The 15,341-nt window shown below is 47.9% G+C and overlaps 1 protein-coding gene across 1 annotated transcript in view; it reads right to left on the reverse strand.

Annotated features, from left to right (window-relative positions):
* LOC137429999 (myelin transcription factor 1-like protein) overlaps nt 1-12,176 on the reverse strand; it is a 223,320-nt gene extending 211,144 nt beyond the window's left edge. The window contains exons 1-3 of the mRNA XM_078780029.1: nt 12,129-12,176; nt 9,943-9,976; nt 717-818 (exon numbers count right to left, since the gene is read on the reverse strand). Of these exons, the coding sequence (XP_078636155.1) occupies nt 717-818; nt 9,943-9,971 (131 nt within the window). The 5' untranslated portion in view covers nt 9,972-9,976; nt 12,129-12,176. The remainder of the gene's footprint in view (nt 1-716; nt 819-9,942; nt 9,977-12,128) is intronic.
* Nucleotides 12,177-15,341: the final 3,165 nt, after the last annotated feature.

A 15,341-nucleotide genomic window follows, 5' to 3' on the forward strand; every position in this document is an offset into this window, starting at 1 on the left:
CGCATCCCCTTCAGGGTGAGACTAAATATCAGTGTTCTTTTACACAAATTACACAGACATTCATAGATGATGGACAAACATATAGTCTACACTCTACAAGATTTGATCCCAGCATCGGCATCACTGCATCATGAGCTTCGGGTTCAGATAGGAACATAACACGACAACACTGTTTCGCTTTCAATCCTCATTTTCACCTCACAGCTCATAATTTTTGATTGATTGTTGAAGTAATTGCAATCAATTTTGCCCAATCAGAGGTACTCTTCTCGAATCCCAAGGCACGCCGTGCCATGCCCATACCCTGCCTTGCCCTGCCATGCCATGCCATGTCGTAATATCCGTTTCCATGCCCTGCCAAGCCCATAAGCCAACTCTTTCAATCGATGTCATGCTGCAGGCCATTGCATGCCATACTCTGGCATTCCCCGCCCAACCCAACCATTCCCGGAAGTGCCGCAGCATGGAGTGTTGTGCTGTTTGCGCAAAGCTCAAACGGCATGAAGCACGTGTCTCATGGATCATCAATTCCTTAATTCCTCAAGGTAAAGTGATGGGAAGAACACAAAAGAAATGGCTGTATTCTTGGAACACAAAAGAACACAAAACTAATGGAAATTTTAAACGAAATCAACTAAAGGAGAGGCAATATGTCTGTCTGCCACTACTCTCAACCACCCAATCCCCTCACACAACAAAATCCTGATCATTAACACCTCAGATAGAGCGCCTGGTCGGTGTCCCCATGCCGTATTCTCCTGTGACGTTCCTGTTTTTCCATGGTGTTGCCCGTTATGTCGTAGTCAGCCCTGGGGCAGCTGTGGATAAAAAAAATTTTTTAGAGACCAATCAGAAAGTGAAATTTTTTAAAGGGATAATCACTCAAAACGCACCCTTCACATAAAAGTGAGAAAACTAAATTGAGTGTTATTGTTCAGTTAAAAGGTTTTACATCCAGTTAACACTTCTTTCAAAAGATATAATAAATTCAATGCCATTTCATTTGTTATCTTTTTATGTCAAAATAAAAATCTATTATTAATCATCCTTTAAAACCCCAAGAACCCATGTTTTATTGCACTTTTTTGTCCTGGCTTGCTGCTTGAATATTGGACCAAACAATCTTATCATAACAGAGAGCAACAGAAAATGTGATATAGCAATTAGCATTTGTACTGTCAAATATATATTATATATATACAAAGAAAGTTTTTTGTTTGTGTTTGGTTGTTTGTTTATTTGTTCATTTATGCATTCGGACCCTGCAGGAATCAATGCAACCAAACTTTGCATGGCCTCCTCTTTCATCCAGAGGAAGGCTGTGGGCTATGCTTGGATAAAAACAATTGACCCCAGATAAAACCAGATAATTGACATTCAGGCCTCAATTGGGACTTGTGCTTATACACTGTCTGCACCCCCCCCCCCCCCTCCCCCGGAGCGATCGAGTAATATGTATTGTGAAGATCGTATGTTGAGGTCATGTGTATGCATGCTGATAACTGAAACTGTGTATTCCCTTGGTACATAAAGCCAATGTTCCCAAATTTGTCATGCAGGAAATATTTAAATACATACTTCATTGAATATACCTTGGCAACGCCAGGTTCTTCAGCTAGTATTATATTGTTGCGGGATGTGATATGGGTTAAAGAAAGAGAGCAACCTAGTATAGAGATTTCATTATTAAATGTGTAGCATTGGAGTATGGTATTTGGGTACAAGATTACAACGTGTCGATGTATGATGTAGACAGATTAATAATTGAACTCTTCAATCTTCTGTTATCTTTGTTAAATGTTCCTTTAATCCGCCAAAGTCATACACGGTCTTGAGCAGCTGGCAATTAGCATCTCCACAAATAAACCACCAAGGCACGAAGGAGATTGTTGATCGTTGAGCGCAGGCTGCAGCAGTTATCTAGATCGGCAGTGGTTACCAAGATCAGGAGATGGAGATAGTGTTTAAGATTGACAGACGATAAGAAGTGCTAAAAGACCGAGATCAAAAGTGCTTATGAGCGACCAGATGAAGGCGGCTGTAGAACGCGCATGGACGTGGCTCGAATTGCTCTCTCGAATCCTAAGAGAGGAGTTTTGCGTTGCCTCAGTGCTGCTAGGGAATTATAACTATCACTGTATAATCGGTATTTGATTGTTATAGTACAGTACTGTACACTGATTTTTTTTCTCTCCTCCAATCCCCCATTTATTAAATCTGATTACTTCAATTAACTTGTGTCGGTTTGTTCGTGGTTTATCATTTGACTAATAATCCCATCGTGGTTAAGAAGCACGATCATGGGAAATTGGTTTAATTACTTCAAAGGAGGCTTTATAAAACTACTGCCGGATCACCCAAGCCACCACTCGGGCTTCCATCCTGTTTCGAAGGGCGATCCAAACAGAGTGTCAGATTCTCTTTCGAGCAAACTATACACTGAAAACCGAAGTAAAGATCAATTTTGATTTCCCAACAAATGGCTTGTTGTCTCTTTCAACTGTCCATTGTTAAATTGGTGATCGTGTGGGTGAAGGATTTGATCTCGAATCCATCCCTGGTCAACCGTAACATTGGTTCCTCAGCATTGTGATCAGAACACTGGTCCGAAACTGGTGACCGTTACAATATATTATACTGTCAACACTGAGATCAACTCTTTTTGCATCAAGCATGATATGCTCTCAACACACATCTGATACCACATAACACAGCCAACAATCCCTACACACATGCACCCAGCCAAGAAACTCTAAACATGCTACTTGCAGCTAACAATCCCTAAATCCCTACTCTCAGTCAACAATCCCTAAATCCCTACACTCAGTCAACAATCCCTACATCCGCCTATAAGCCAATACTCCATGCACCCATACCACTAGCCAAAAATCCATGCAACAGTAACCTCGGCTAACAATGCCAATACCCATTGTCCCAGCCATGAATTTCTAAACGTGCCACTTACAGGCAACAATCCCTGAACCCCTATTTATCAGTCAAAAATCTCAAAAACCGTTGCCCCAGCCAACAATCGCCAACTCAAAAAACCCTACTCTCAGTAAACAATCCCAACCTTCGCCTGTAAGACAACAATCCCGACGCCAGTGCCTCCAGTCAACAAACCCTTCATACGTGCCCCAACCAACAATCTCTACATGTATACCCAAACCAACAATTGCAACGCCTGGCTCAAGCCAACAATCTTTCCATCCACCCCTGACAACAATCAATAAGCCTGCTCCCAACAATCAAAGATTGCTGAAACTTCCCCTCAATCAACAATCCCTACATCTCTACTTTCAGCCAATAATCCCAACACCACACCCCCACTCTTCCCAGTTAACAACCCCGAAAACTGTATCCCAAACTAGCAATCTCAACATGTACCATCGACAGCCAACAATCCTTGCACCCACCCTCAGCCAAGAAACCATACACCCACCTACTACAGCCAGCAATCGCTAAAATTACCCCCTTCGGCCAAGAAACTAGAAACCTGCCCCACAATCAACAATCACTACACCCATATATATCCTCAGTACCAATTCCTACATCCAGAGGTGGCGTTAGGTACCTGCAACCAATGCAATTGCATGGGGTCCCTAGACAACAAGGGGCCCCCCACACAACTGATCGTGATTCACAATCTTTCTAGGCAAGGCCCCCAAAGGTAGGGTTTCACTTTGCTGATAAAACATATCAACTTATGAGTGGTGATAAACACAGCACAAAGGGAATGCTCCACTCCATGTCAAGGAAAGAACGCACTGTCATATAATGAATCAATTTTTAAAATGTTTTCCCCTGATGTTTAACTAGAAGGGACTATTACAAAATTAGGGGATGACATTAATAGAGAAAGCAAGTGGTATAATAACTATGTTTAACCCTAAGATGCATGGCTCAAAGGCATCCTCGGGTAATGTACCGGTATACAAATGCAACACTAATCACAATAAAATATCAAAATTCGTCATGTTAAACATATCGATATTGTTTGATACATATCGATACATATCAATATCGATATTGTTTCGCAAGTCAACAGTACAATTTATTGTACAATCACAAAACAACCCCTCATTAGTAAATGGACTAACCCAAACACATGGCGGAACGTTGTGATTTTAAGGGTTTTTTTTTTTTTTTTTTAATCAGTCCCAAGGATTAATCGAAACTACCCCAGCAGTGTTGAAATGCGAAAAATAGCTCAACAAAAGGAGAAAAGGGTTGAAAATCACCCAAAATTAACTTTTTTCATGACACAAGTGGCAGAACCAGAAAAGGGTCCTTGGTATAGCACATAGGGGTGTGTTCCATTACCAATCAGCTTGAAGAGTGCTCCCCAAGTGGCTTAAGCACTCAAGCCAGCACTCCAGCGAAATGGTGGATAAGGAACGGCTGGCTTGGCAAGTGATAGCAAGCTGATTGGTAATGGAACACACCCTCTGGATCAGCTCTTTGCGTGTTGGTATTTATGGTTGGTGCTGAGATTAGGAAGTTATTCTTATTCTAAGCGCATAAAATAATTTTAAATGTATATATGGGAGAGGGTATTATGCTTTTTATTATTGCCTATTATATTGTACTATTATTAATTATTAATATTGTGGCGGGCACAAGGGACAATAATTCCGCACACCAGTGGGTGGCGCGAGCGTCCAGGCGGGGAACGGAAATGCATGCCCCGCCTTTCGACCGATCGGCCACGCCCGGGGGCAAGGCGTGGCCTCGGGACATATATGCAGGCTCTAAGCTCGAGCCCGCCCAGTGCTGAAGTGCGAGCTCTGAATAAAGACTCTTGTTGTATCAACGCGTTGTGGCCTACCTCTCTGGCAATCAAGTCGTGTGTGCACAGCACCACACTGCTGACCCCGATTGGTTCAGCCGTTGCTGACCCCTGAACGCGCCAGGGCTACTAACGCCGTCGCAATCCAACTCCCGGAGTTTTGGGAAGCGCAAGCCGACGTTTGGTTTGTGCAAGCCGAAGCTCATTTCCAACTTCGGGGCATCACGGCGGACGAGACCCGGTACTACCACGTGGTCGCCGCCCTCGGGCCCAGCACTGCCGCCCGCGTCGTGTCCAACCTTCGGTGCCCGCCGGGCGACCACAAGTACAAGGCACTCAAACGTCTCCTCCTCGCCACGTTCGGACTCACGGAGGTCGAACGTGCCGACCGCCTCCTGGACCTTCCCGCCCTCGGCGACACACGACCATCCGTCCGGATGGATTTCATGCTGTCCCTGCTTGGAGACCAGCGCCTGGATTTCTTATTCAGAGCACTTTTCCGATGCCAGCTACCTGCACAGGTGTGCCTCACGCTGGCTGGTTCCAAAATAACGAAACCCCGCGCCCTGGCTGAAGAGGCCGACAAGTATTTCGCGGCCTGCGACATGCGGTCGGTGTACGGTGCTGCCGTAGTGAATCCCGGCGCGGAGGCTCCAGCGCCCCCGGCTTCCCTCGTGGCCGCTGCTACGCCCGCCCACTACCGCCGCCGCCACCACCACTGCCGCCGGCAAGGCCGCAGCGGGGGCCACCGCCGCAAACCTGGTGCTACTACCATGCCAGGTTCGGTCGCCAGGCTAAAACGTGCTGCCCGCCGTGTTCTTTTGACGGGTCGGGAAACGACTGGCGCTCACTTACGGCCATGAGCATAGGCCATTCCGGCAGCCTCCTGTTCATCACAGACACCTTGTCCGGGTGCCGTTTTCTTTGCGACATGGGAGTGCAGGTAAGCGTCCTCCCTGCCTCCACGTCCGACAAGCAAGCCGTGGGCCGGGGCCCCGCTTTGCTTTCCGCCAACGGTACACCCATCCGCACATTCGGGAAGCGTTGCCTCTCACTGCGGTTCGGAGGGCAGCGCTTTCAATGGTCGTTCGTTACCGCCAGCGTGCCAATGGCCCTGCTCAGCGCGGACTTCCTATGTGCGCATGGGCTGTTGGTCGACGTTAAGCGCAGACGTTTCGTCCAGGCCGAAACCTTCAGCTCGCTCGCTTGTTCGCTGAGCGGCTTGTTGAGCAGCTCGCTGAGCGGCTCACCGAGCGGCTTGCCAAGCGGCTTGCTGAAAGGTTCCCTCCCGGCGAGGTTAGTCTGCACGCTTCCGGCAGCGGACGAGTTTACCCGCCTCCCCGCCAGTTTCCTGGCCCTCACGCAGCCCACCTTCTCAGCGGTGGCCGTCAAACACGGGGTGGAGCACCATATCCCCACGGTCGGGCCGCCGGTCTACGTCCGGGCATCGCCGACTCGACCCCACGAAGCTTGCCTTGGCGAAAGCGGAGTTCGCCACGCTGAAACGGCTGGGGATCGTACGGCGCTCCAACAGCGCTTGGGCTTCTCCTCTGCACATTGTGCCGAAGCCCGGCGGAGGTTTGGCGGCCGTGCGGTGACTACCGCCGGCTCAATGATGCCACCACCCCCGACCGCTACCCGGTCCCGCATATCCAGGACTTTTCCACCCGGTTGGCAAACACGACCGTGTTCTCCAAGGTGGACCTCATCCGGGGCTACCACCAGGTCCCCGTCCAACCAGACGATGTCCCAAAGATGGCCGTCATCACCCCTTTCGGCCTCTTTGAGTTCCTGTGAATGCCTTTTGGGTTGAAGAATGCGGCCCAGGTGTTCCAAGGGCTCATGGACAGCGTCTTGCGCGACTTACCTTTCATCTATGTCTACCTGGACGACATCCTAGTCGCGAGCGCGTCCCGGGAGGAGCACCTGCTCCACCTCCGCACGCTTTTCGAACGCCTGGGCCAGCATGGCCTGATCATCAACCCCGCAAAGTGCCGTTTCGGCGTCGCCACCATCGACTTCTTGGGGCACCGCATCACCAGGCACGGGGCCATCCATTTACCGGCCAAGGTGGAGGCGGTCAGGGATTTCCCGCAACCCCGCACGATCAAGGGGCTCCAGGAGTTCCTGGGCATGGTAAATTTTTACCACCGCTTCGTGCCCCACGTCGCCCAGCTCCTCCGCTCCCTGCATGAGGCCCTCCAGGGCAAGCCGGGCAAAGGTGACATTGCCTGGTCGGAGCCGATGGCCACGGCGTTTGTGGGCGCAAAGCTGGCCCTGGCCAATGCCACCATGCTGGCGCACCCGGCGCCCGATGCACCGATCGCCCTCACCGCCGACGCGTCGGACTACGCGGTGGGTGCGGTGCACGAGCAGTGGGAGCGTGGTGCTTGGCAGCCGCTGGTGTTTTTTAGCCGGCAGCTTCGCCCGCATGAACGCCGCTATAGCAGCTGCGACCGCGAGCTGCTCGGGCTCCACCTGGCGGTCCGACACTTCCGCCATCTGCACGAGGGCCGCCCGTTCATGGCTTTCCTCGACCACAAGCCCCTTGTGTTCGCGATGGCCAAGGTCGCCGAGCAATGGTCGGCACGGCAGCAGCATCACCTCTCTGCCATGTCCGAGTACACGACGGACATCCGTCACGTCGCAGGTAAAGACAACCCGGTGGCGGATTGCCTTTCCCGGTCCGTCGCGCACGCGGTCCACCTCGGGATCGACTATGCCCGGATGGCGGAGGACCAAACCGCCGACCCCGGCGTCCAGGCCTTGCGGACCGCCATCACGGGCCTCCGCGTCACCGAGGTGCCGTTCGACGTCGCGGGCGCGGCCCTCCTGTGCGACGTCTCCCTCAGCCGGCCTCGCCCCATCGTGCCCGCTGACTGTCAGCACCCGGTTTTCGACGCCATCCACGGCCTGTCCCACCCCAGCACGAAGGCCTCCCAGAAGCTCGTCGCGGCAAAGTTCGTCTAGCATGGCCTCAGGAAGGACGTCCGCGACTGGGCCAGGACGTGCCTCACGTGTCAGCGCGCAAAGGTCCACCGCCACACCCAGGCCCCGTTGGCCCCGTTTACGGTGCCCGAGCGTAGGTTCGACCATGTCCACGTCGACTTGGTGGGACCTCTGCCCCCCTCGCGGGGGTTCACCCACCTCACCATGGTGGACCGCACCACAGGGTGGCCGGAGGCCGTGCCATTGGCGGCGACGTCTGCGGCTGATGTGGCGCAAGCCTTCATCGCCACTTGGGTTGCCCGGTTCGGTGCCCCCTCGGACATCTCGTCCGACCGCGGCCACCAGTTCACCTCGGAGCTCTGGGGCGCGGTGGCGCAAGGGCTCGGCGTCAAACTGCACCGCACCATGGCCTACCACCCCCAGGCCAATGGCCTGTTCGAGCGCTTTCATCGCTCGATGAAGGCCTCGCTCGAGGCCAGCCTCCGCGACGGCAGCTGGGCCGACAGGCTCCCCTGGGTCCTGCTGGGCCTCTGGACGGCGCCCAAGGACGACCTGTGCGCGTCCTCGGCCGAGCTGGTCTTCGGGCAACCACTGTGGGTACCGGGCAAATTTATCCCCGACTCCACGGCTCCCCGGTGCCGAAGGCACACCACGGTTGCCCGTCCTCCCACGTCGCCCCGGAGCTTCGCACGGCGGAGTACGTCTTCGTCCGGCACGACGCCCACCGGGCACCGCTACGGCCCCCATACGACGGGCCCTTCCGCCTGCTGGAGACCGGGGACAAATATTTCACCGTCGACATCGGCGGTGCCCCGGATCGTATCTCAGTGGACCGCCTCAAGCCGGCCCACCTCGATCTGGACCACCCCCCGCAAGCAGCTCTGCCTCCGCGTCGAGGCCGCCCCCCGGCGGTCAGACCCCCGGCACACCCCAGCCCCGCCGTCCCGCTACCCTCCAGCCCTGCACGCATCGCCAGGGGGCGTTTCGGCCAGGTCATCCGGCTTCCCCGCAAGCTCACCCTTCAGGTGCGTGGGAATTCTGGGGGTGCGCGTGTGGCGGGCACAAGGGACAATAATCCCGCGCACCAGTGGGTGGCGCGAGCGTCCAGGCGGGGAACGGAAATGCACGTCCCGCCTTTCGACCGATCGGCCACGCCCCGGGGGCAAGGCGTGGCCTCGGGACATATATGCGGAAGCTCGAGCCCGCCCAGTGCTGAAGTGTGAGCTCTGAATAAAGACTCTTGTTGTATCAACGCGTTGTGGCCTACCTCTCTGGCAATCGAGTCGTGTGTGCACAGCACCACAATATCATTATTAACATTATTACTTTGCAATAATGTTAATACTATTATTATGCTATTATCATTATTGCTGTCATTACTTTTGTCATTTGAAGCGCCTTGATAAAAATGCCACTATAAGGTGGAACAGCACTCTAACTGCTGTATTTACACCTTAAGATGCCATTTTTTCCAAGGTAGAAAAGGCAATAAACATGGGAATTCCTCCAGATTTTTTTTATAGTTGGGTCGAAAGAAACATATGCTAAGTAAGTACACAGTAAGCTTTATGCCACATGGTGCACATTTACGAAAATAATTTGCATCGACCCACCTTTAGAACTCATGGTGAGGGAGGAAAATGAAATCGCCACAACTTTTGCCATATGACCCGTAGTCACCTTGGCAGGTTTAGTTGGTTGAGATTGCATAAGTAACGACAAAATACATCGACGTCAGACAAAGGGACGCCAAATTGTGGATTTTATGGTGACGACAGATTGACAGGGCGACAGGGGGCCCCACTGGGCCACTATTGCATTTTGCATGGAAAGCCAAAATGACTAATGCTGTCTCTGCCTACATCCACACCTCAGCAAGCAATCTGAACATGAAAACCACAGACAAAATCCTTACACCTACCATCCACCTAGAAATCCCTTCACCTGTCTCCCAGCCAAAAATCCTAACACCCCCCTCAGACAACAATCTCAACAACAATATTCTACAATCATAAAACATATAGGTACGCATAGAAATACCATGAAATAAAAGCTGGTCTTCTGTACTCTTGCCTCGCATTCATCTTTTGATCTCAAATCCAAATTTCTTGAGTATATAGTAATAATAACAGGTTTGACTTCACTGGTCCAATACTTATGAAGGACAATATTTGATTAGCTGAAAAAAGCATTTAAGGCCTTACATGAAAAGGTCTTCAATTTTGATTTCCATGGGGTCTGTGGGAACAGAAAATGGAGAAAGACACTTTCAGTTGTACAATATCATTATCTACTATAAAGTGTGTGTGTGTGTGTGTGTGTGTGTGTGTGTGTGTGTGTGTGTGTGTGTGTGTGTGTGTGTGTGTGTGTGTGTGTGTGTGTGTGTGTGTGTGTGTGTGTGTGTGTGTTCTATTGAAGGCCGACACTAGCTTGTACTAATAGGAAATGGTTTGAACCCGTCACCTCTCATCCACGGATATTTCTCATATTCCTATATTTCTGTGAGTCCGATTTGCATTCAGGAACCATTCATTTTAAAATTGCTACTCTTTTGCTTAAATGCTGAAAATTATGTGTAAAAGACTATTTGAATCATAGATTTTGCGATAGCAATGGCCGGTTAATAATGCCCCAAGAACCGATCTGGGTCACTGTAAACACACACACACACACACACACACACACACTGTCTGGCATTATACCAACCACATGTGCAAAAGGCCTCATTTAGCATTCACACATCATTTTGGAAGTCTCATATTATGGGTTTATATTGGTGAGTGGAAGGGTCAGAGATGGGGCAGGCTGAAGATTTCCACCTCAATAAGTGTTATTTGTGAACCAGTTGGGTTTTAACGGCATAGCCCATAGGGCAAAACCATCTAGAACAGTGTTTGTCCCATATGTATGTATGTATGTCCCTCACAAACGTACACCAATTAGAGCTGAGGATCTGGTCACACGACAGGGGTGATGTGATTACCGTTGTGGTCTCATTATGGCAAATGTTGGCTGACTCCACACACCGCCATTTTGATTCCAATGCCGTTCAGAACGAACATATTGTCAAACCTGTCATATATCACAATCGCCATGCTCTGCCTTGACGTTTTTCATTCAGTGTGAAACACAAACAAACCGATTGTTAAAATGACGATCAAATATTGAAAGCATAGATGTTACGGATCTTCCAACAACACAGTACATGTCGGCCTTAGGCTTCATGCCTTCATGCCTCACCTTTAGGCTGCTTCAGACAAATTACCCAATGTTTCTTAATACAGTAGTATCGTTTTCATTATAATAATTATAATAATAATAACAATAATAATAATAATAATGTTATCAATAATAATATAGTAAATATATATCATTGTCTGCAATCCATTTGTCGTGATTGGAAAGTTCCTGGATTGAAGTGGTGTATGGTTGGTTCATTGTTGACTCGAAACATATAGAACTAGAACGCCACTCAGTAGAGCGCATACTCCCGCCGTGGGTTTAGTTGGAATAATTCGTTTTGTTTAACATCCCCTCTCCCCAAAACAATAAATGAAAAAGAAAGTAGGCCCGAACTGTCAGAGAATTTATTTTGATATATCTCGGAATTAGAGGAGAAAAACATCATTTAAGAATAAGAACAAAAGCTTTAATGCAGTAAAACAGAAAAAATCTTTCCCAAAAAAATTTCAAAAAAAAAATTCCTGGATCTGGAATAATATCCTGAGCTTCACCAAAAACTAATCAATTCTTCCTTATCCCAAGGGCAATCATCCCACCAACTTTCATCCAAATCCGTTCAGAACTTTTCCAGATATCTTGTTCACAAACACACGAACACACACACACACACACACACACACACAGACACGAGTGAATGCATTACTCCCTGGCGGGAGTAATAAACCAGTGTCTCAATGCAATATCTTCACGTCCATGGTGACAGACAGCTTATAGACGCAGTACCGTACTTCAAAAAAAAAAAAAAAAACTTACATTATTTGCTAACTGGTATTCCCACCCAGGTCATATACTATCCTCTTCAACTATAGTATCAAACAAGCCCGGCTACGTCGCTCGCTGTTCGACTTTCAGTCTTGTTTTTAACCTGAAAGCAATATGCTAATTAACGGAAGCTCACACCCTTTGGAAATCGACGGCAATCCTCTTAAGTCTGCACTCAATACCAAGTCTCATTTGTAATCACACTTATTAACAGCTAAATTGATTTCCTTGCCTATTTTATGTCGGGATAGACTCAATGTGTGAGGATTTACCTCCAGACATGCGACGTCTGAAGATTTGGCTAAATTCTGTGCTGTAAAGTTTATAAAACTTGCAAGAGGTGAGATAAAAACTAGATAAATGGAGAGAAAAGTGTATGGAGCACCTTGGACTTTCGATCTGATGTGAAGCCGTTTTCCATCGCCGTCTGCATCCATCTGCAGCACAAAGATGACAAGTAAAGTGAACATAAACAGGATCAACCGGAATGCAATTCCACGTCCTTTTGGGACGAGTTTTGTCCAAGACTCCGCTGTTACGGTAAAAAGAGACGACTTGCTGCTCAAGCAATATTGCAATCAGTTTGGTTGCTTGTACGGACGGACACCTATCAGGCAGGTGTGCTCATGTATTGAAGTGTCACAACACCTGTGGACGGATCCATCGGACTTAAAATTTCATCAGAAACGCCAGGCGAGCTTTGCAGAGCCATACAATAAAGCTCGGAATGGAATTATTGAATTGAACATCAGAAAATGCATGAGATAACTCCAGCACAAAGAACTTTTTTTGCATTAAACAAAGGAATATTTGAGCAATTGTCACAAAATCAAAAACTGGAAGACTAATCGAGCGAGAATAACACACGAACGTGGAGACATTTACGAAGGAATCTTTAGCACTTGATTACATCGACCTTATAAAACAGTCAGTTTATGTGTGTGTGTGTGTGTGTGTGTCTACAGATGCCTGTCCCCCTTCATAAAGGTAGATTTTAAAGGCCAATATTTTAACACGAATGTGTGTTCACTATGGTCTATTTTTGCGGATAAAACAAAATCAAAAAGCATTTTCAATATATGAGGAATTATGGCTCTTCTATTAGAATTGTAGATGGTGGCTTGCAATCCGAGCCTCAACGGCGGTGTCCAGAATTTTTTTTTTTTTTAATAACAATAAATACAAGGGGTAAGGAGGCAAAATTCACAATTTGTGATGTGCACACTCGCAGAGTAAAAGCAGTGTTCATTTACATCTGTAGGATGTAATGTCTTATAAATAACGAAGGTGTTGGTGTAGCGGGTAGGGTGCCAGCTTAGGATACCTAGGATCCTGGGTTCAAATCCCGGTCGATCGCTGAATTACATGCCAGGGGGGTTGACTCAGCCTGTCATCCTTCCGAGGTCGGCAAATTGAGTACCAGTTCACTGGTAATTCCCTGTGTGTTGTAAAAAGGCGACAAACAGGGCTGGTGGCAGGAAGGGCATCCGGCCGTAAAACATTGCTTCAAAAAGGGGACCAACAAAAACAACAACAATCCATGGTGCCCGAAAAAGGCCAACCCCTGCTTTGCGGGGAAAAATGGCCTCTAAAGGTGGTTTATATAAGCACACCTGACACTAGGCCGAGGCTTCAGGTTTTGGCATGCTCAGGAAGCTGCACTGTTGAATAAAATGTTCCAACCTGTCATTTTTGACTGTCTTTTATACTAGTTTCTAAATATGCCCTTAGAACATTTACTGCTCTTGCGCTTCTCACACAATTATTATAACTATCATCATTTTGTATTTCATTTTTCACAACCATACACCTGATTTAAATTTTAGTGCTCCCTTTTGCTCGAAGTCACTGTGTGCGCATTTGCAGCGCAGATATAATATAGTATAGTATAGTGTATTGTGTTGTAACCAATGTCGTACGGCATTACTATAAAGCTCATGCTGCAAAATTGCACCTGGGCTTTTAGCAAAACAGTTCAACTTAAACCCATTCCGCATCGATCCTTCTTTTCTTTCCCACGGTCGATATACCCGATTCAACGTTAAATGCATAAAGTACATTGAACTGTGCTAAAAGATAGCACCGGAATCGATATGAACGTACAGTAAACAATAACCTCTGGATTTCTATAAGTAAATGCTTAATTAAACTGAATACATTACATTTGGTGTGAATTAATTCTTTATATAATAATGATTATAAGTTTTTAAAAAACGTGTTCAGGTACGAACAAGCACTGTTCTACTGGGTCATTGCTTATTTGTAACTATCGGAGACAGGGAACATAGCTTCCGGGTAAAGAACATGAGAGTTAGGACATTTTAAAGCAGGGGTCTTTCAGTTGGAGTAACCTGGTGTTGGCTTTGCGGTTCGGGTGCTGGCTTGGGATCCTAGGATCCTGGGTTTGTAATCCCGATCGATCGCTGAATTAACACCAGGGGGGTTGACTCAGCCTGTCATCCTTCCGAGGTCGGCAAATTGAGTACCCGTTTCACTGGTAATTCCCTGGTTGTCGCAAGAGGAGACTAACAGGGTTGTTGGCAGGAAGGGCATCCGGCCGTAAAACACTGCTTCAAAAAGGGGACCATGGTGCCCGAAAAAGGCCAACTCCTGCTCTGCGAGGAAAAATGGCCTCTAAAGGTGGTTGGTTGGTTGGTTGGTTGGTTGGTTGGTTGGTTGGTCTTTCAGTTGGAAAGTGGCTAATGCATGGAATGGCAGTGGTAATGGAGGGATGGATATGTTTAAATGGGAATTAGATAGGTACCTGGATGCATTGGAGATAAAAGAGGATTTAGGATATTATTAGGTCAGTAGCTTGAGTGGATGGGTGAATGGGTGATGGTGCAGTACAGACATGATGTTCCGAAGGCCTCCTCCTGCGCCAAAGTTCCTCTTGTGTATCCTTGTGTACCACTACCACATGATAGTTCAAAGTAAAGCACTGACCTTTAAGTGGTCTACTCTGGGTTTGATACGGGACCTGAATATGAACTATCATCCTGATCTTTTGTATTGAGAGTGTGTTACATCAATGAGTACACCATCCGTCGGATGCGATGTTAAGAATGGTGACCCAAGTGATATCATTTGTTCGTGGTGGACGGTAAAAATCCCACGGGTTATTACGCAAAGGGAAAGTCATTGTGTTCCGGCATCTTGTATAAATTACAGATACCTTGATCTGAAGCATTCCTTCAGCTTATTGTGTCCTTGATTCAATATGGACAATCGGTTGTCCTTCACCAATGTTGCGACTCCTCAATCCCAGAACCTCTCCAAATGGTGGGTCCACAAACTACCGATGTCTTTAAAATCAGGGTGAAAGAGAAAGCATAAAAGAGACGACCACAATGTAGTCCAGAAACAAGAGGAATACAAGGTGCCATGTCATGTCCTGGCTCTCAGAAACCTCTAAAAGCAATAATACTATATGTTGTCACACATTTGAACCTTTAAACGTTGCATAATCAACCTCAAAAGGAACGTTTTAATTGGTCTAACCACTGGCAGACAATACAGCGCTCTGTCAGAAATTTAGCAGCTGCTCTCATGGTGTCTACAGCTGCTTCCAACACAGGGTGGCGATGATTCCTGCTCT

The sequence above is a fragment of the Myxine glutinosa genome, chromosome 6, assembly GCF_964187855.1.
Source record: "Myxine glutinosa chromosome 6, kmMyxGlut1.1, whole genome shotgun sequence".
In the NCBI taxonomy this organism is placed as follows: Eukaryota; Metazoa; Chordata; class Myxini; order Myxiniformes; family Myxinidae; genus Myxine; species Myxine glutinosa.